General features: G+C 32.1%; 2 protein-coding genes across 3 annotated transcripts; both read right to left on the bottom strand.

Annotated features, from left to right (window-relative positions):
* Positions 1-5,025: 5,025 nt before the first annotated feature.
* Positions 5,026-6,229, bottom strand: LOC114399596 (abscisic acid receptor PYL4-like). The gene has a single exon (XM_028361804.1). The coding sequence runs from the start codon at positions 6,109-6,111 to the stop codon at positions 5,485-5,487; it is 627 nt and encodes a 208-aa protein (XP_028217605.1). The 5' UTR covers positions 6,112-6,229; the 3' UTR covers positions 5,026-5,484.
* Positions 6,230-15,526: 9,297 nt separating this feature from the next.
* Positions 15,527-22,812, bottom strand: LOC114399560 (SNF2 domain-containing protein CLASSY 2-like). Of its 2 annotated transcripts, XM_028361769.1 has the most exons (8): positions 22,688-22,812; positions 22,287-22,368; positions 21,886-22,032; positions 21,132-21,385; positions 19,086-20,639; positions 18,853-18,999; positions 16,394-18,319; positions 15,527-15,869 (listed from the first exon to the last, which is right to left on the bottom strand). In XM_028361769.1, exons 3-7 carry the CDS (start codon positions 21,938-21,940, stop codon positions 16,397-16,399), a joined length of 3,933 nt encoding a protein of 1,310 aa, XP_028217570.1. In that variant the 5' UTR covers positions 21,941-22,032; positions 22,287-22,368; positions 22,688-22,812; the 3' UTR covers positions 15,527-15,869; positions 16,394-16,396. The 2 variants fall into 2 exon arrangements, with proteins under 2 accessions (XP_028217570.1, XP_028217564.1); XM_028361763.1 differs by lacking the exon at positions 22,287-22,368.
* Positions 22,813-23,027: the final 215 nt, after the last annotated feature.

Raw genomic sequence — 23,027 nt, 5'->3', positions numbered from 1 at the left:
TAGGATAAATGGATAATTAAGAACTTGTCCTTAAAAAGGTGATTGCCTTTCTCCTTTAATTTTGTTCGGTTGGGGAGATTCTGCTTTTCCTTTTGCCCCCCACTCAATGGGAGTGGGAGAGATGGTTCTGTCACACACACACACACACATATATATATATATATATATATATATATATATATATATATATATATATATATATATATATATATATATATATATAAACCTGATAATGTATGAATTAATCATTTTTAATTCTTAATTTGTGCTTGCTGAGAGCACCTGCGCGAACATGTGGTGATTGCTAATAAAAACTGACGTAGTGTCAAATCTACCAGCAGATAAGTGCTGATATATAAGACGTGGCTGATATATAATTAAGGAACACCACAAACGGGTTCTTGTTGTCACTCCATCACACACACGTAGACGGTTCTTGTCATGCATTTTTCTTGGTTGGAGTGCAAATAATATCGAAACATAAGGATTTTATGGCATTCATTTTAATTCAAAATATGAAAATATCAACATATCATGTTATTGTTGGTACAAGTGGAACGCTCATAAATTTTTTTAAATAAGATTTCATTTTTTTAGTTTACACCACAAATATTTTTCAATTAAAAACAATTATAGCTAACAAAGTTATTTCTTTAAATATTTCATTATTTAAGATAATTACAGGTATAATACTTGAATCTTAATCCTACATTGATTAATTCATACGCTTGGTGATAAGTAAAATTTCGATTTGAGTTTTATAAATAATTAAAAAAATATTTACTAAAATGACGGGTCAAATTCTCTAATATAAATTAATCGTGAAGAATATTTTACATTAATACGATGGTAAAAAAATTATTATGAAAATTACTGGAATTTTTCACCAAAATAAAACAAATCAAAATATATAGTAAAGACTTTATACTTGCATGCCTACGACAAGCAAAATATCAATTTCTAGGTAGCTAGAGATATGCCACTATTGTTAATTTATGCACCCTTTACCTGCAAGGCTGACTCTCCAACCACACACACAGACACGAATATTTCTTTGGGATTAGGGAAGGTTAATCGAGTTTACTATATAGAAGAAAAATCTTGGTTGATTCGGAAAGTCTTGTGCCATAAAATGACCCCATGGGACACTTCTATTATAATTGTTAAGTACAGACAAACTATAGTTATGGATAAACAAATTATGAAAGCCCTTCTTGCCCACTTGCAAGACAACTTGCCATTCCAACAATCTCTTCCACCATACAGCTCACAATTGTATAATGATAATCATAGTAACTATAATATAAACACAGAAAAAAAAAGAGAGAATATTAATTAGAGAGGAGGCAAAGAACCCAACTTGACGTTTTTTACACACCAAGTTGAGTTCAACCTAGCCAAGTTGCTGTATAGAGGTTCGTTCATATTCACCATATAAATTTAATACTAAAGTGACGTCATCGTAATCTACGCACACTTATATAGCACGGAACAATCCTTATTACACAGAAAACTAAAATCCAAAGCACGTTCCCTTAATTCAATATAATTAATGTACCGTTTTCTGGGTTTTCAATTCTGATATGTTCTTTCTTAACTGATACGTATTTAAGTACTATGCTTTAGAGCTAGGAAAAATATAATTAAGAGAAGCTTCAACGAAACTTATAACCAACCATGCTCACCGTCACGCACCGACTCCCACGCTGAGAATGGATAAGCTCAAAAAATTTCCAGGTTACATTCGACATTTATGAAGACTTAGGTGGAGAATATAAATGTGAAGACTAAGAAGTCTCTAACAGATTTAGGTTTTTACTTAATAGCTACGTGGTAGTACACTTTACTGCCGGAAGCACTGTGGCTTGTGCTTTGTTTAACTATATGCATGTACATGTAAACAAAAGTGGTTTGTGATGTGTTTAATTATGTGCACGTACATATAATCTTTTTTATATTTCTTACAGATAAAAAAAAAAGTATATATATGCATGTACATAAAAATAAAATTAAGCAAATCAAACTAGAATAATTTTAAATTCTTCTCTACAATGTCTTTAACTTGTTACGTTAATTGAATCTGGACACTGAACATTTACATTTCCGTGAAACGCATAAATGGACTCTGTAAAAATTTGAGACTCGATTTTAAAAGTTGTACAAAATTAAGTCATATCAAGCCGCTTTTGAAAACAATATGCTTGTTGACGATTGAGATCATGACTAAGGCTTGGAAGACTAAAATGAAAGTAAAGTTCTTTATATTTTTTTGGTACATTAAACAATAACATTTTGTTTACCGTAAAATCTGGTGACTTTAAAACACTCGCCATTATTTTTTTTAAAAAAAAATGTAAATTATATTAAACCCAAAATATATAATAATAAACAGAACATCGTGAAAATCAAAAAAATCTTCCTAATACAAGAACATGATGTTAAAACAAATGTAACAGGTGCGCTTGTCTATACATAAGAAACTTAATCTTGCTAATAACCTCTGTTACAGAAAAAATTAATAATCTTTAAAAATTAATTTGGACTGTAATTGCATTGCTCTAACCAGACAACTCGCCATTATCTTTCTCTTTATTTAATCTTGTTTTTTTGTGGCAGTTTTCACTTGCTATAGTAACTGCTCAAATTTCACAGGGCTCTATCCGGCGGGCATATATCAATGACGAGGGAAAATAATGAGCATGGATTCGCCAATAGAATTATATATCATAAACAATTAGTTTAATTGGAACGGGTACTTGTTCAATTTCTTAATGCAGAAGGAGACCAAAACATTAAAAAATAGAAACTATAAAGGTCCAGCAAATGTTAATTAATATTTCAAAATAGTGATTAAAAATAGAAGTATATTTAAAATATTTAATATAATATAGTAATGTACTTTAACAACCAATATTTTCATAAATAAATGTGGATTAATTAGTGAACTTAATTAGAATTATTTCAGTTAATAAGTAATTTCGAATTTAAGTCAATTGCATAAAATATTTTAAAATTTTATCATACATAATTTTATTTCACTCAACTAATCTCTAATCACATAAGATATATGTATATGATCTATAAAAAAAATAATCAAATATATGTACTATATCATTATATGTACGACATAGTTTGTCTCATGTGATTAAAATTTGAAACTTTATTCCTTTGATTTTTAATTGATCGATAGAGATACATAAGTAATTCAATTTATACACATTTTAACTAATAATTTAATTTTTTAGATTAGCGAAGCAAATATTATTTATGTTGTATAAAATATTATTTATTTATTTTTGTGAATCTAATTCAATTAATTGAACATGATATATGAATTATTGTAAATTTGTTAACAGTGTCTTCAATTTCTACATATAAAAAAAGTTTTTTTCTATAAAATATTCTTAATAACTACTTTCAAATGTAAAAAATAATAGTCTATGAGATTTATTCTTAAGCTTTTTTAATTTTGTGAATTAATCGCATGAATCCTAAAGAGACTTTGTTTAAAAGAATACTTAGGTTTAGAGTATGGAAAAACTTGTTTGAAAACAGTACTTGAATAAGTTGCTTGAAAAAAGTACTGTAAAAAGAATATTTATTAGTGAGCTTGCATAGACTTGTGTTAAAGAATATCTATAACGGTTTAATCTGTTTGTGAATTATTTTGTGGTGTACCAAGGATTGCATGTGCATACTCTTGGGGTTTAATTGCATATTTTAAAGAAAACATAATCAATTAAAAGTTTTAACATTTCAAGTTATATAAACGCTTTTCGTCATGTACTTCCGTATGTTAAAGCTCATCTTTCGTCTTACAAAGATTCATCCATTTTCAAAAGAATTTGCAAAAATACTTTTCGAAATATAATTTAATCCCATTCTTGTAGTTTCTTGTTTTACAATTAGCAATACCATTTTTTAACACATCTTTTATTATTTGCAAAAAATAAATAACAAAATAGTATAAAAGACTTATTAAATAAAAACTCAGATTCACATAATATCACGAGTTTTAATAATTTTAATTAGTTAACAATAAAGTATATCAAGAGTTTATTTGACCCATGTTTTTTTAGCTTTTGAAAAAAAAAAAAGAGCTTTTGACTTGTACCGAGGCTAAAGGAGTCAAACACTTTTTTTTATTAAGTTTTTGGCATTTGTGGTTAAATTTCATGAATTATTAATTACAAAGACACATCTATTAAATATTTTTTATGAGGTATTAAATGATTTTTAATATAATTTGATATTATTGAATATATTTTATTTTCTAAAATTATTATTGACCAATAATATAGATTTTTTAAATATTTGATCATTTACAATTAATGCTTAATTGCTTAAATTAATATTATATATAACAAATGGTTTGTAAATCATATTTAAATTTAATTTATTAATTCAAATATTTTTCACATTTTAAATTATTTTTTAACTGTATATATTTTAATAATTTTATGCGTTTTCCTTATTATTGCAATAAATTTATGTTGATTAAATTAATTTTCCATAGTAATTTTTATTTTTTTTTACTAAATAAATTTTAGTTTAAATTTTAAAAAAAAATCATATATATATTCAAAGAACTCCACAATGTGGAAGACATAAGTTGGCTCGCGAACATTTCTTGTAAAACAGAACTGTTAAACTAAAACAACTTCGCTTGAACTTAAGTTGCAATCTAATATTTGTGGACTTACTGATACTTATTAGGTTTATGCTTTATGGTTTTTTTGTTAAAGTTATACAAATTATCGAATCTCAATTCTCTATTAAAAAATATTCCAAATATATTGACATTTTTATTATATTTAAACTCATTTTTGAATATTTAAATATATTTGTTCAGTGTAACATAAGGTTTGAAATCAAACTGTGTGCTGTACAGTTATAAATCAAATTAGAAAGACTCTGATTTTGCTCACATAGGTATGTTTATGATTGTAATTGCAGAGGATCGATCGTGATCCTTAATGCATATATACATATATGAGAAGGGGTAATCAAAATTGATAGTCATAATGAAGGGAGGAAAATCAGGACAAGTTGTAAACTAATTTGGTCCTATAGCTAATAACAACATATGTATGGTATTAATTCAAATAGAAACATTCTCTACTACATTACAGAGTCACAAACAAGATGAATTAATGATAAATTGACCACGGATACAAGAACAATAGATTCGATCAGACTCAACAGCTATTAGAATGGAAAAAATAAAAGAGAGGTAGATAGAAAGAACTACATATATTATATGTATATATACATGAATCATATACCATATATTATATGTCACATTCTTCATTTCAACCATTGTCGTCTGACCTTGATAAGTCCTCCAAAAACAAATCCTAATGGTGTCTGTAATCATCAATTTCGAACCCGAACCCGTATTCGAAACAAAAAAACACCCAAGGCAATAACCAAAAAAACTAACGGAGAAAATAAAATGTTGAGTGTTGTTGGCTTGCCATATTTTCAGGTTTCAGCGATCTGAGCCAGGGACTGCAAATTGCACCGTACGATTGTGTCAACGAAAACGCAAGTCTCTTCTTTAGTGTTACCGGGCGGTACGTCAACCACGTACGACTCGATTACAACTGTCCCTCCGTTGCCGTCGCCGTGGAGCGTCGTGACGGAGCGGTAGTTCCTTAGGCGGTGGTCGCCGCCGACGACGCTGAAGCTCATGACGTGGCGCTCGTCGTCGAGGATCTCGAGCCGCTCGGTGCTCGACACGGCGGGGAGCCCGGAGACCACGCGTACCTCCCGGAGCGCGCCGACGCGAATGCCGTCCTCGCCGCCGCCTGCTGCGGCGACCACGTGGCAGCTCTTCACGAAGTGCTTGTAGGCCTGCGGGTTGTCGAAGCGCCGCACCACCGGCCAGACGGCGGAGACCGGTGCATCGATCGCCTGGATCACGACGGAGCAGCACTGGTTGGGCCCCACCGGGTGCGCGTGGTGCCGAGCAACCGTCTCCGGCACGCTAAGGCCTACTTTCGCCAATAAACGGAGCGTTGACGGTGGCTTCGGACAGTTGACGCCGTTTGCGATGGCGGTGGATGTATCGGTTGCTGGGTTGAATCGGTGGAATTGAAGAGAAGTCATTTCTAGTTCATGTGATAATAATAGCAATAATAATAATAATAATAATAATAATAATAATAAAGATATAGGTTTTGTGATTTTATGTTAAAGTGGTTTGGGCATAGATGTTGTTGTTGAATGAGCAATCATATATATTTGGAGGGTGTGGGAAGATGAGAGGCTAGTCTTGCTTTGTGAGGTTTTGGGTTAATATTTTTGTAATTCAAGTTGGGTTCTTTTTTTATTTATTATTATTATTCAGTGATTAATCTTTTAAGTAGTTAAAATCTATTTAAAAATTAACATCTCTTAATACTTTTGTACATGTAGACAACCAAACTTCTAATAATCACGCATAGAAAAGTGCTAATAATATATGCTTTAATAAATTTTTATAAACACATTTTTTTTATTTTGAATAATATTTATTGAAAATTACAAATTAGTGTGTCTTGTTTTTTGTTTAATAATTTTTTTTTCTGATTTTACAATTTTAATAAATTTAACTAATAATAGAGTGTTAGAGAATATATAGTTAATATTTTTATCATGACATAATTAAATATGTTTATTGGTACACATGAATGTAAAAATCAAATATTTAAAAAGAGGAGAAACGATAGTAAAATATTCTTTAAGACACTATTTTCAATAAACTATAAAATAAGGAGTAAGGTGTATTAGTTTAGTTAGAGAACGAGGCCTATATAGTTTTGTGATTTTAAAAAATTTCAACTAATATTAATAGAAAATGTGTTGAGAAAAATAAATCCAATTAAGAATAGCAGAGCATATTAATAAAGTTGGAGTGGTTTGATAAAGAGAAAGAGGGGTTAGCTTTGTCTTTCTTTTGTTGTTGGTTTAGGAGAAAGAAAGAGAAGGGATAATTGGTAGTATTGAATTGTAGCGGACAGGGACCTTACGTGGGGGGTGCAAGTGGATCCTCAACTTGCAACTGTCCTTTAGACTAGGTTTTGCCAATTATCCCGTTTTTAATCCCAAACTGCAACTTTGCCACTCCATATATTAATATTTTTTGTTAAGTTGCTAAAATATATTGTTACTTAATCCACCAAACTTGGCTTTGGCCTCGCCGTCTTATTAAAAGTTAAAACTGTTGTTATTTTAATAATAAATAGTGTTTGTACTTTTCATTTTTTATCGCCACATTTTGCTTTTCCTTGTTCAATTTGATTGACTCTAGACGTTGCTGTGTGTCCTTTTCTTGTTTCTTTCGTATTTTTGCCTTTGATTCTTTTGGTTAATTTTCTGTTTGTTTATAAATCAAAAGCCGTGCATGAATTCGTATGGTATCTTTGGAAATAGATCATGTTTGAAAGAACAGTCTAGAAACTCCGGCATATCAACAAGTTGATAGTGATATTGTTCAAGTGGTATATATATATATATATATATATATATTTAGTTTTGACGTAAAGAAGCTAGTTGGCGTGATCGGGAAATACACATAAAATATATCATGTTGTAAAAGTGTTTATATATTTTTCATAATTATCCTTTAAAAGAGACAATTTTATTTGAAATATATCCGTACCGTACACTAAAAAGGTTTAAACTGAGATTTCATTATTTTGAAAGGAATTAACTCCTTTTACTAAAATCAATTTTCTTAAACACTAAAATCAAATCTTAATTACTACTACTGTAAAAGTGTTCGAGGTAATAACCTCAAGTTAACTGAAAGGATTTGGATTCTCGAAGTTAAATTTGATATATTTTCAAAGTGAGTTCAGGTCATGTTTTGTGTTATTCTAATTTAATTTAATATCTTATCACAAGTTAATGATTATTGTGATAAATATATCATGTTATAAAAGTGTTTATCAGAATAATAATTATTAATTTCATCTTACTACTTTTTAATATTTTTGTGTATGTTAAATTGGTTTGATGAATTGAGTGTTTTTTTTATAAAAAAACAAAATATCATTTCAATTTTTTTTTTCAGATTTTGATGAGTCAATCCATGATCTATTACTTCTAGAATGACTTTCCTAACACACTTTTCCTCGTAAAAAAATATCAATCTTTTATTAGAGTTGATTTTTCATTTAATTTACTCATGCAACATTTCTAACATTTCATCAAATGAAACTTTTATTGTTGGTTCTCATATTTTTCTTCCGGCCCCCATTTTCACCAGCTTCTACCAACTTGGATTTTTTTTTTTCACCCATTTATTCAATAATTAAACCACGTACTTTTTTTTAAAGGGAGAAGACATAATAAGTCCATGTACTTCATTATCTAATGTCATTACATAATCAGAAAACTTTTTTTTTTGTTAAATAAAATTACTTTTCTAAAAGGTTGATGAAACTTACATGGGATAACTTTAAGAATCAATACATTTTTGTTTTCAAAAAAATTAATCAATATATTTTTAAAAAGTAAATAATTTATACTCTATTATAATGTCATCCAAATACAAATTATCATTTATGTTAAAATTTTTTTATAAAAAACACCTTAAGAGTTATATTTACCATAATTCTTGCCTTGTTCATCGTATAAACAATTTTACATTCACCATATTGTGATCAATACATAAAAATTAAATTCTTGTTTACATGAATTACAATAGAAATGCCTTTTTCCCTGTTGTTGATTTGTCTTGAGTACTATTTTATTTTGTATATGCAGCATAATATTGTACTCTAGTGAAAAAAATCAGTTTATTGCACATCTTGTGTTTGAAATTGATATTGAATAATATTCATTATTTTGCCTTTAAAAAAAACAATAGAAATGCATTTTTATTTTAGTTCAATTAAATTATGTACTTTTGGTTTTTTGATTCCTATATAACTTAAAGGAAAAATAAAATACATAAATAATAATGCGTGACATATATGAAAAATATTATATGCATGATATAATGATACATGTAACGTTTCCCTATATCATCTTTCAAACAAAAAAGATAGATAAACCAACACTTTTGTAGACGATCACTTCATCTGCCATCGCAGCAATTAATTGCATTTATGTAACGTAAGGCCATTTTCATGCCAACGGCAGTGCCAGCATCAGCATATGCGTGCAATTGTCACGAGGTAATTGCTTTCTGAACCTTAAAATTTATTTTCTGCACCCTTTTAATCTTTCGAAAAGGCTATTGTGCAATGTGAAATTACATTCTTTTCTTTTTGTCTTGGGGCCAGATACAATGGGTATCTTTCAATACCATTTATTTCATATTCAAGGATTAATCAAGATTCAAACTCTAAATTACTTGATTAAGAGACATAAATCATTATCATTTATGTCAATCATTGTTGACACTTCTTTCTTAGAGTTGCAATCCTACTTTATATTCTTCTCGTGTGCAATTCAAAAACATTATGCATTGCATTAGTCAGTATTTATTATTTAAAGAAAAATCATTTATGTATATGCCTACAATATAATTTGCACATTGACATTTTAAAAAAAAATAATAAACTCATTGCTCAACATATATTTGATAATTCCTATAAAAAAATATTTGATAATTAAGGGTCCATTTGGGATGGTTGCGAGTTTTCAATTTCTAGGTTTCAAATATAATTTTTAAACAAAATGTGTTTGATAAAAATGGAGCTGAAATGATTCAAGTCATTTTTACATCATTTTCAAAATCAAGAAAAAAAATTTGTAAATTTGAATTTTAGTTTAAAAAACACACGTTTTTTATATCTAATAATAATATTTTTTGTTGTCACCACCGCTACCTTCAATAGCACTATTATCACCATTGTCACTATCATCGCCACTACCACCGATACAACTTTTGTCATTGTCACACCACACCACTGCTACCTCCATCACCACCACCTCTATCACCTTTGTCATTGCCACCACCACACTATCACCATCATCATCATCGTTGTCACCACCATAATCATCATCACCACTACCACCATCGACATCACCACGACCAGCATTAGTGTCATCTGCCACCATAACTACCAGCATTGCCACCATTCGATGTCACCACCAAATGCACTGTTATTGTCACCATTGACATCGCCATCGGTATTGCTACTATCACCATTGTCATTGTCACCACTATCACCACTACTAACAATACTACCTCCATTACTGTCACCACAACCACTATCAACGTCGTTGTTACGTTGCTAGGTCGGCAAGTGTACTAATTCGCACAAGTAGTATAAAATGGTAAGACTGAGTATCGTATTTACATGGACTTTGACTGTACTCAGAGCTTGTATATGTCCAATTTTAAGCAATCAATGAACTAAAATTGATATGGGTCAAATAATGATACGAAATATTAAATTTGACATAAATAAAGATAATTAAACATAACACATTAAAGAGATAGAATACAAACATTCAGGGGATGAGTTGTCGGTTGGAGTAGAATTACGGAGCGTGTTGAGACTCAACCTACCAAAACTACTCTTAATGCAACAATAAGTTTTTTCACTATTTAATGTTATTTCGATTATTACCTTCATCCACTAACATACCCTAACCATGATTCCTCATGTGAAAGAGTCTAAATTACCTAATTTCACTCCTAATCCCTTAAGAGCTATATCAAATAATTTGCTTTAAGAATAAAGATGCATAAATAAGGCTAAATAATACCATTTTATCCCTAGACATGAATTACCTAGATGCTCTTTTCAAGTTCTTAGGAGATAAATATTTTTCAATGCATAAATCCTATAACACTACATGAGCATGGGTGATCAAGTCATAAACATGATATTAAGCACATAAAAGAGACAATAATATCAAAATAACATTAAATAGATAGTTAGAATCATTACATTAAGAGTGTTTGATAGTTGAGTTCCCAACAATGGGTGATTTAACCTCTCATTATCATGAGAGGCTTACTAATACAAAAAGAAAGCAAGAGGTGTGGAAGAAAATGGAGGAAGGGGTCCCCAAGTGAATGAGTTTTCTCTTTTCTCTCGTGCCCTAGCTTCTCATTTTGGTCCCCCAAAAGAACTGCTTGATTTTTCCCCTCCTTCTCCTTTAAAACGCAACACAATCGTGTTTTGCGATATTGACCGTGCGCTAAGCCGGCACATGCTCGCTAAGCCACAGTCCAGCTGGCATAAGTGATTGTGCACTAAGTCGCAGATGCGCGCTAAGCCGTCAGATGCAGGCTTAGCGCGCATGCAGGCTAAGCCGTAGATGTGCGCTAAGCCTGACCTCCAAGTTGGCTCCTCGAGCTGAGCAGTTGTTGACGCGCTGAGCGAGCTGCTCCAGTTCTTCAACCATCTTCCAAGTCTTCTACTGTGTAATTCTATAAAAAAAATACACTCCAAAACACTGTAAATTAGATAACTTTAGCATTTATTGGACAATAACTCAGAAGAAGCTAAATTCTTAATGTTCTAACACAAAAGAAACAATAAAAAAAGAGAAAAATTAGATAATTACTATGTGATTTAAATATTTAAATTATGTAAGCATATCAATTATCACTCGCTACAACTACCACCACCACTACACCGCCACCACTTGTTGCCACCATTGTCACTGTCACCACCATCGTCACCACCACTACCATCGTTGCCACTAATACCACCTTTGTCACTATCACCACCAATACCACTACCTTCACCAAATTGTCACTGTCACCACCACCAATGTCACCTCCGCCATCACTATGACAGTCATTGTGACCATCACTAATATCTCTATCACTGTTGTTGTTGCTGACATCACCACCACCATCATTGTTGTAACCCAACACAATGTGAAATTTCAAAATGAGTTTATTTGAAATTAATCATATTTTAAGAATTGGTTTAAAATTTTTTTGAAACTAAAATTAAAAATTGATTGTTATTGTAAAAATTTCAAAACTTAAAATTAAAAACCAGCCCAAATGAACCCTAAGTAAATGGCGGTACTAGTCACCCTATTTTTTTTATTTATAGCATACTTAGCAATTAATCACTTGGAGAATTGATAAAAGGATTAGAAATAAAATAAATAAAAGTGATTAGAATTTAATGTCCTTTTTGGTCTCAATGATTCACCGGTATTTTTTTATAAAAAAAGGTTGTAAAATTGTCTGAATATAATTTTAAATTAGCTACTTCATTAGAAGGATTTGAAAACAAAATGAATATAGAAGAAGCAGAGTCATAAACTTTTTATATATCTCATCATTATGAGTTGTGATGCTAATATTTGTAGTCTAGTTGCTCTCTATAATTTCACTCTTACACTCTATCTGGTTGTATAGAAATAATGTGAAAATTGAGTAGAGAGAGTGAAACTAGGAATAATGGTAAACATTTATGTTATTTGGTATGATTGGAAAGGAAGATAATTATAAAGTTAGTGGGTCTTATTGACTTTTATTTCATCGCTAGGGGGAAATAAATTGAAAAATGGAAACTATTTTACACTTTTCAAAAATACCCTTCTCTCTCATGTATATATTCTTTTCTTGTGGTAGAACCCTAGCGCCGCTCCTCCTTCTTTGAAACCTTGTGTCACTACTCATTCTTCGAAGCCTCTCGCCATTGCTCTTTCTTCAAAGCCTTGCACCACTGCTTCATCTCTGAAGATCTGTGTAACCTTCTTCGTGGTCCACCTAGGTAAAGCTCTTATTTGCTCTCATTTCACCTTTTCTCACATTAATTGGTTTGTGTGCTACTACCATGAATATGTTTTTTACTTGATAATCGTGTGTTGCAATTAATAATCAATTTTATCCCTTTGATAATCGATTTTGTATATGTTGAATTTGTTGATACATGTTGAATTTGTTGGTAATGGAGTTAATAATTTATTATGTGTAGTATAATCGATTATCATCCATGTGAAAATAGTGTTGGATTGTGTAAATGAATTCATGGATTGAGTGTAAATAGTCATCATAAATCATTTTTTGTTCTTGTAAAAATTAGTTGGTTATGTTTGTCATGATAATTGTTCTGATATAGGTTCTCTCAATTAGGGCTTGAAGATGCCTACCTAGAGTATTCATGTATGTAATTTTCCCTTGAGAATTGACCTTTCTAGGGCTATATACTCGTATCGATGATCAAATTTGCCCCTTTAAGTTTTTTGGGGGTGGTTCCCTCATATTATGAGTTGGTTCAACTCCTGATATCCTCTCATTAGTGTTATAAACAATTAGTATGATGCTTTACATTTTAAATTTCCAGTTATTGCCACAAGTGGTTTTGAATTTAGCCATAAAAAAGGATGAGCCACTTTTATCTTTGGATCAAATTGATTTTTTATTATTATTTATAAAGCCATTCAAACTAAATTGAACCACGAGTCATTATTCTCTTTGGATCTGATGGTTTTTGGCTCAAAATTGATTCAAATCGATCCAGAAACACCTTTATAATCCTAAATATTTATCTTTTTTTCTTATTTTTATATACTCTTTTTCTTTATTCACTATCAAATAGAGTGATAGTGTCTTCTCATATATGAAAATGTTGCATTACCATGCACCATATGGAATAATAAATAGTTGAGTACAATTATTTAAGTTATCCATTTATAGGATCCACTTAATTTATATAAAAAAGATCTCTTCACAACAAATTTCTAGCTCTTTTATTTTTAGAGCAAAGTATCATTGATCTAGTAAGCTCTCGCCAACCAATCTTCAACCAATATGGTTGTTTGATGTTTTGAGGTCAAATTTGAGGGATTATTCAAAGATTAAACTTTCAGGCCCTTCTAAGATAATTCCAACTTTAATTCCAAGTTGGTTCTTCAGTCCAACCACATACAACGTCCACCACAGATCTTCAATCTCCAATGGTGGGTGTAATTCCTTGAGAAAATCCATAAGGCCTTGATCGGTCCTCTTGTTTCATACTTAATTCCAAATTTCGAAAGTTCGACGGATTATGCAACCATCCTTTTGACTAATTTAGGTTTTCTTAACACCTTTGTTATTGGGTAGTCCATTGGAACGATCACCTAGTGACCTTGGAAATATTGGTACACCTATTATTGATTTTAAGAGGATAAAGTAAAATTTTAAATACTTTATGATTAGTTTTGAAATTTAATCCAAAATCGAATTTTTCTCTTTTAAAGTTACAAAATTAATTACCAAAGTTAAAAATAATGAATCATCCGGTAAAAAAAAAATAAAAAAATCATGAATCACAACAGGAGTAAAAATTCCTAAAAGCTTGGTTATGTTGAAATGAAATAAAGTATAACCATTGATATTTTTTTAAGCAACCCTTGATATTTAAAGACTCTGTAATTTATTCTAATTATTATAGAAATATAATAACTTTTGATATTATATTCTATGTTAGAAAAGTGATCACATAAATAAATATCATCAATTATAATGACTAGGGGTGGCGTGCGCGTGGTGTTTTTCTTTTTCAAGATAATTTCTGAAATAATAATAATTCAATCGCAAGTATTAAAAAACTCCATGATCCTTAAATGAACCATTCAAGAAAAATTATACTATATTTAGAATAATAATATACAAATATTTATTTATTTTAAATATTTCATCAATATTTTATATTTTTCTTTATCTCTCTTTTTATCACATCATAAATTTTATAATATTTATATTTTTTTCTCTTTAAGTATATTATGACATATGTATTATAACATAATAAGTGTCCATGAAACATTTTTCATGTATTTACTGTTTTGTTATCATACCGTCCAAGCTCAACTGGTGCCTAATTTAGTCAGTGTATTTATATATGATTGCTTAAGTGAATTAATAGAGAGAAAAAATATTTTTATTTTAATTTGGTTAAGAAGAAACTAAAGAAAAAATAATAAAATGTTGATTTTTTTTCCCTTTTTGTTTCTTCCGTTCTATTTCCTCCTCCAATAAAACAATCAATAAAAAAAATATATTTTCTTTTTCTAAATCACAAGTATCTTTCATTAAAGAAAATTTTATTTGAATTAGATAAAACTATTATAAACGATAAAGCTCTTCACGTAATTACATATTCACTGCTTAAACTTGAGAACATATGTTAAATTGAAACAATCTTATGTCAGATGATTCAAGATTTGATAGTAAAAAAAATATTTTAAGTATGTCTTAGATATATACTTAAAGTATTACTTTACTAGTGTTTGGTACAGTTAACTATGTTTACATTAATTCCTATAACAGATTGTGTTGTGTGTTGCAGTATTGATGATAATTTCCATTATCTGAAAAGTAAAAACATAACACGGTATACCATTAGTTCTCTCTTTAACTTTTATCTTCTTTCTATACTCGCGCATAAAAAAATATGCCACTTAATAAGGAAACAACTTTTTATTATACCATTTTGTTGCTCATAAAACATTGTCCTATTCATAATACTTAGAATTTTTTGGCGCTAAGCTTATTACGATGCAGAAGCGGAGATCTAGAAATCGAATATTGTTGTATATAAATTGAGAGCATTATAAACAGGAGAAAGAAGTCAAACCATGAAAAAGAGGTTAAAGTAGAAGAGTTGCAAATGTTTACTTAGCAAAGCTGAATTGATTAGGAATGAAGGAACAGTTTGCAGCTATGCTAGTTAAATTAAGCAATGATGGACATTAAATCTCACCTTCACCAAAGACGAAAGAGATTGAAAAAATTGAACATTTGGCAACACCTATATAAGTCAATTGGCACCAGTCACATCTTTTGGACTGGGGTGTTCTTGTTCATGATGTTGGATAAAAAAATAAAACATATTGGGTTTTCCATGAAGAAGCTTGTTCAGAATTTAGATGTGGGGTTGCGTCCCTTATTGATGCTCTAGCTGCTTATCCTGTATTGAGCAAGGTAAGTGTGACTTGAATTAGTTTCCTTTAATTTATTTGTCTTTAAAATATATGCATGAAAATGAGAAAATTAAGGTACATTCACTAGTGATTTGAATTGAAATACCTCTTTAACACATTTGCAATTATACATTTTTACCTTCTCACTTTACACACTTTCTCATTAAAAAGAACTTCCAAGAACCATTTTGCATAGTTAAACAGTATTCTGTCAGATTATAATTAATCATTTAGGTTTGAATTAAGATTAGCTGTCTGTGGTAGACAAGGATGAACATTTTAGCAATAATTTCCCATAAGCTCAAGAACATTGTATAAAATTGCAGAAGTTGGTCAAACATGATGCATGTTTCATCCGAAATTTGAATGTTAACATACAAGCCTAAATAGTATGCAGATTGCAAACAAATGCAAATGTAAGAGATTTAATGCACATAATGCACTCAGGGACAACATAGGATAGATAAAGAAGATGTTTGATTTTCATAGGTAAAGAGTATTTTGTATTTACCTTTTATTTGTTGGTAGAAGTTTTTTCATTCTTCATGATCATATGGAACGATTTAGACCGGTCCTCCGCAACCATTTCCCTGAGTATATAATCTTCAATCTTCTCAGCTTGCCACTGAGAAGGGTCCTCCACAAAGGCCTCACTGAAGATCATGCTTGAAACCCACTCTTTCCAAGTGGTTCTTTTGTACTTATCTTCCTCCAATGAACCTGTCACCAACAGCTGATAAACATAAACAACTTTCTGCTGACCAGGGCGAAAGGCGCGGGCAATGGCTTGCTTTGTTTTTGAAGGGTTCCACTCTGAGTCCAACATGATCACTCTTGAAGCAGCTGTTAAACTAATGCCTTCAGCACAAGCAGTGATTGAAGCAAGTAGTATCTTTGCTACTCCACCAGGCTCCTCAAACTTGTCCATTACTCTCCCCCTTTCAAACAGCTCTAGTTCCCCAGATAGCACCAACACTTCCCTACCTTTTGTCCATCCAAAGTACTTCTCAAAATATTCCACAAATAACTTCACAGGTGCAATGTTGTGGCAAAATATGAGAACCTTCTCCTTCTTGACAACCCGGTAGATAAGGCTCAAAACAAATTTTACTTTGGACCCTATTCTCAGATCAAACTTGCATTTTTCTAGCTCCATCAATTGCGCAGGAGTGAAAAATTTCTCAGCACATACTGCTGATTTCACCAACCAAGGATGTATTGAACCTAGAGTTATCAAAAGCTCTAACTCCAGAGGGTATCCATTGACTCTGGCCATTTTCTTGTGCAGTTCATGCAAAATCTCATGCTGTGTATCAGTTGAATTCATCAGTAATGTATAAATTTGCAAACCAGGTAGACCATCAGAACTCCTACCTTCATACACATCTATGAAACCATTTGTCACATTTCTCAACATCTTTAGACCCTGCCGCCTCTCCCTACCATTATTCGAGTCAATTTTCTTGGCAATTTGGTCTAAGAAGAACTTTCTAGCCCGCGACTCTAATAAATGACTCGCTTTTTTTGCAACTTTCCCTTTCCTCTTGTATTTGGAGTCCAATGCTTTCAGTACTTCATGAATAAACTTTGGCCTTGCCAAGCACAAAGTGTTGAAGTACTCGCAGAAATTGTTCTGAAACAATGTACCAGAAAGCAGTATTCTCAGTTCTGTCTGCACTTTCATTAAAACTTTTCTCAACCTAGATTTGGTGCTTCTAGGATTGTGCCCTTCATCCAGCACCATGATCCCGGGGCTTTCCCTCAATACCTTAGCCATATATTTCCTGTGTGCAAACTTCGAATCCTCTCGCATCAATGTTAAAAAGGAAGTATAACCCATGATAAGAACACTCGGGTGCGAATGCCATTTTTGTATCTTCTCAAGGCAATCCAAAACATGCTTGACATCATCAGTGGGCTTAGGAACTCCAGGAATAACAATCGACGATTTCTGCTTGAATACACGGTAGGTTCTACGACCATGAATCAGATAAACTGGTATAGGAATATCCCACTTGATAAATTCCTTGTACCAAGTATAGAGTGTTGTCTTTGGAGCAAGGACTAGTGGCCTCTTCCCTGGGAATAACTTCAAGTAGCTAACAAGAAAAGCAATAATGAGAAAAGTTTTTCCTGCTCCAGGAGTATGGGATATCACACAGCCACCTCTTCTTTTGGATGCAGTTTCCATCAATTCCGGGTCCATGGACCCTGCAATGTTTTGCCAAAGAAACTCAAATGCTTTCTTCTGGTGGGCATGCAACTTTGCTTTAAGTTCGGGAATTAACGCCCAAACGTTTTCATTTTCTTGAGATACAAGTTTCTCAGGAGAGTCTAGAGCTGGCAAAAGATCTATGTCATCGTCCTCATCAGGCTTGGTCTTCGAATCTTCTTCAGGGCTCTGCTTCTCCTCTTGGTGTCGCACTGAATGTTGAATCTAGAAATAACAAGAAGTTAATCAGATACAGACTGGGGGGGAGATAGACAAATTATACCAAAACAGAGGAATGAGGTTAATATGATGTACAAATTCTATGACAGATTTTGCAAACCGAAAAAATATCTTCCTAATGCATGATATATCAAGATGGTTAGTTGATGCAACGGTGAGGTAGTAGCCAATGGAAAAATTATTTTATTATCAAAGGCCATCATGTGTTCATGATCCGGTCCAATTTACATGTGACAAGTAGCCAAGTTTTATTAACCTTTCTCATAAATTGAACAATTCAGCTATCAATGTAGTCACGTCACCAGGCTACGTAGCCATAATCCTTACTTTGTGAAGGTATGGGGAGGGTCATTGTATGCAGTCTTACCCCTACATATAGAAAGAGGTTGCTTCCGATTGGAACACATGACCAACTGATCACCATGGCACAACTTTACCGTAATGCCAGGGTAATATATAAATTCACTTAAGAGCAAACAAACACAAGGAGATATTTTTATGTTTTAAACTTCACTTACAAAGGGTGGTGTAATATATTTGATCTCAGTGCTCACAAAGCCACATCTATAGCAGTAAATTCCAATTTCTTCATTCATTCTGAAATCATGAGGACAACCTGGGTTCGGATTTTCCAGAGTCTCGGTGAAAACAGCAGCATGTGAATCCTGATTGAAGTTGAATAGAATTAGCCTTAGAAAAAGCAAAATAAAACAAACAATTTAGGGAAATCAAAGGCCAAATTGTCACATACCTCTGTCTCTTCTTCTAGATAACATGATGCCAATGACACTTCCAGTTCTCTCCACAGCATATCCATTTCAGATTCTTCTTCTGCATCCTCTTCATCAAGCATCTGAGTTTCCGTCTTTTGCCCAATGTTGCTTGGTGTTTCGCTTTGCTTCCATTGGTCAGCAATAGCTGATTCTTCATTGGTTGGTCTTGTATTCATATTCTTCAAGTACGAATTTATCAAATCCTTGTAGGCAGCTGCATTTAAGGATCTGTCTTTATAATTGTATCTTTTTTGTTCTCCATGATCTCTACTTCTTAAATATGTCGTACGCTGTTTTTTCCCTTGAAATCCTTTACTGGAACTAATCCCTTCCCATTTATTTCCAAGATCCACCATATCATCCAGATCACTTAAACCCATCCTCTGTGACTTAGGGGTGCCATAACTATAATGATATCTCGATGACAAATCATCAATCTTGTCTGCATCATCTGACTTTGCAGCATGATTATGAGACTCAAAAGTTAACAATTTAATATCGTTCTTCTTTGAAGTGGTACCGATTAGATGACGATACTTGGAAGAAACTTCAGAGGATTCATGACCATAACTTCTAGTAACCTTGTCATTTAGATCATCACAATGTATAACTTCTACCGGATCATGTTGAGCAGGAAGAGCAATAATAGCAAGATGATTTTGATGTTCATTCTGATCATCACCTCCTGACTTTACTTTCTGGGATTTAGTCTTCTTCCTTTGGTACACCACAAGCTCCCGGCACGAGCTCGCCTTCTTGACCTTTTGATGATTGTCAGTATCCCCTTCTAAAAACTTCTTCTGCAAACTAAACAGGCCAGCTAATGGTATATTCATTTCATGATCAACATCATCATCTTTCCAAGTGTTTATCTTAACTGGTGGTAAGTTTCTGAAAGAACCAACATCAATCTGGGAAACTTTTTCACAGCCAAGGTAACGCTCAGGCTGTACATTCCGACGCTTGGAACGCCGTAAGCCCTCAACATTGTAAGATGGTGATTCTTTATCTTCATGGGATTCCTGTTCAGGTTCAACCCTCTTAGTTTTAAGTGTAGCTACTTGAGAAACAATGGAAAATAACGTGCCTTTTTCTGTTTTGAAATTCACAACATCAATGTGAGACTCATTGTTCAATGAAGTGCTAACAGTAGTATCCCTTTCCAAAACTTGATACACCAGCTTGTCTTCTAGAGATCTTACGCAGAATGAAACCTTCTTCTTTAAAGCTGTGGTAACAACTAACCATGAAAGATCACATAACACTTTTCCCAGAAGCAATTTAGTGTGTGATATAATGGAACAGTCCTCGGATGATGCCCACCGGTAGTGCTGATTTTCACAAGGAGTACTTTCAAGTTTTTGGAGGATGGATATTTGATTGATTCCAACTACTTTGATCTCCTTATTAAGAGTTCTTAGCTCTGCACCGAGTGAACCTTGATGAACATAGAAGTTGACATAAAACTGACACGAGCACTCTGAGTCATGAGGTTTTCTTTGTACAGAGCTTATTTTGGCATCAGTCCAAACCTATAGTTTAAAAAAGAAACTGTAAATCATACTTGACATTTTGGAAACTAAAATTCTCAAATTAAAACAGAGGTCTTATCCAAGTGGCAGCAGCAGCAGCAATAATAGTAAGCAGAGGCCAAGTGATGCACGGGGGAAAAAAATCAAGAAAGGGGAAAAGCCATAGTGATTGCCCAGTAAAATGCATACAAAATAAATTAGAAACTTATCATACATATGTACATTGTTAAATCACTCTAAATATTATTTATTCTGGAAAAAGTGTCCAAATAACGGAAGAATAGAACCTATCTATTACATAAATACATTAGTTTATGCATGCATCATGCTCACTCTATCTCATAAAGAAATTTCAGGACTTGGAAAAAGTTAGATTGTATTGCCCATGTGATGTTGTCGTAAGGCTTGTAGATTCTCCCAAAAATGTCATGATTTACAGAATGCTAGAACCGCAAATTAAATGTATAAAATTCAGTGTAGAGGAAGACTTACAGGGTCGAGATTAATTCCTGCATCTGCATCATCAGATTGTTGAGGGGCAGATAGTACACATACGTCAATTCCAGGACGAAGAAAACGCGAGCAATCAGGTAAAGTAGCTTTCCTTGACCTTATTCGAATATCTGACAAGGGTCCTTTCTCCATAACCACATGATGATTATCTGCAAAATGCATGGACATAGTTCCTGCCTCAATTTTTATGAACTCCACAGCTTGCCATGAGCCAAATGCAACTGCTTCAAATGCTGTTTACAAAGACAAATTTGATGAAGCCAAATTGGTTAAAAGAAAAGAGTCTTTCTTTGCTAAAGAATGCGAAATTGTGAATATATGATTCTGGAAAATAATAGACAATACCCACGTCACAAAAAAATTGGTCAATCAAGTTTGTCCTGTAAACTAAAGTCTCTTTTGACATTGATCAAGTTTCAAGGCATGATATTATAATTGATTTGTATTTATTCTTTGAAAAATGCTAATAAGTGTCTTTCTGATATTAATCAAGAAATTAAAAAGATAAAAAAAAAAATTAGAATATACTAAATTATATTATTCATGACATTTTTTACACTCTCTTATAATCTTCATTACACTCTCTTATAATCTTCATAATAAATATTTTTTTTTTTTAATTTCTTAATGAATGTCCTAAATTGGTTAGCAAAATCCTTATTCTTTTCATTATTTTTCTTTTCTTTGTCATTCATGGTGATCAATTGACAAAAAAAAGAGAGGAAAGGCTCACGGTGAGGACTGAATGGATGCTTGAGTTGATCTAAACGCCTTTTTCTGTGTGCCATTGATTGTGACAGGTAACTAACTTGCCGATGTTGTGAGCTTCTGCAGAAGTGATTAGGCACACAAACTTTCACTCACAAGACTTCATTCATATCTGTTCACACAATAAACAGGCTAATCAATGACATAAAATATTCAATGGATTCATATACATCGTGGCATTATACATATCTTTCAAAAGCACAGAAAAAAAAAAGCTTTATTTCGTGTATGTTATGGTGTGCCTATAAATACGCACAAACATGTTTTACTAAAAGAAGGAAAAGAAGATAAACTAAACCAAGTTGAACTGTGTCATGTTTTTTCCCCCCCAAAAACCAAACCCCCCAACAAGGAAAGCGCCCTTACGTGTCAAAATGCAGTCTTAGTTAAGAGAAGTAAACACATTCACACATGTGAAGAGTTCTACGCTTCAGCACAGAATTATACACTGAAATGACAAAGAAAAAACATCATTATCTGTGATACCCACTTGTGCATACACAGAAATGGCAACAGTGTTCTGTTCCTCAAAGGGCCAAAAGAGTTTTATTTTTATGGAAAATGGTTGGTTTTGATTCCACAGAGAATCCAAATATTCGGCAGGTTTTGATCAAGCACATGATCAGCACAAAGCATAGACTTTAAATTGAGTTGGAAAAAAATGAATGTAAGTATGTAAGTATAATCCGTCAGGGGCATTTAGATTTTCTGGGAAAGCCAGAGGAAGCAAAGAGTGATGATACTTGAGTGAGGGAATCTATCCTTACCAAAAGGGAAAAGCTAGTGTTCTTTGTTCTGTGTTCTGAGAAGAATCTAAAACACAGTTTCAAGCATCACTGAGAAGAGAGAGAGAGATAAATACAGAGAAGAGAGAGATAATAAGTGAGTTGAGGCCGGCAATCTCTAGGTATAAAACGAATTCTGATGTGAAATCTTTTTTAAGTTAATATATTTTTTATTCAAATATTATTTACTTTTTAATTTATGACAGCACATTTAATGTAATTACGGTACAAATCAACTAATTTATATGATCATTTATAATTAAATGATTATATAAAAAAATCATAACTTAGATTATTTACTCTCTTTATGTATACATTAATT

The sequence above is a fragment of the Glycine soja genome, chromosome 2 (assembly GCF_004193775.1).
Source record: "Glycine soja cultivar W05 chromosome 2, ASM419377v2, whole genome shotgun sequence".
In the NCBI taxonomy this organism is placed as follows: Eukaryota; Viridiplantae; Streptophyta; class Magnoliopsida; order Fabales; family Fabaceae; genus Glycine; species Glycine soja.
Note: the sequence above shows the minus strand (reverse complement) of the source record. Positions and strands in the feature narration are given on the sequence as shown.

What these genes read in the sequence shown, in the direction of transcription:
- LOC114399560 (XM_028361769.1), bottom strand. Translation starts at nt 21,940, where the DNA reads ATGGCACACAGAAAAAGGCGTTTAGATCAACTCAAGCATCCATTCAGT. An exon ending in ATCTAGAAGAAGAGACAGAG is followed by an intron (nt 19,000 to 19,085) that starts GTATGTGACAAT and finishes AACTTCAATCAG; the next exon opens with GATTCACATGCTGCTGTTTT. An exon ending in AATATATTACACCACCCTTT is followed by an intron (nt 18,320 to 18,852) that starts GTAAGTGAAGTT and finishes TGTTATTTCTAG; the next exon opens with ATTCAACATTCAGTGCGACA.
- LOC114399596 (XM_028361804.1), bottom strand. Translation starts at nt 6,111, where the DNA reads ATGACTTCTCTTCAATTCCACCGATTCAACCCAGCAACCGATACATCC.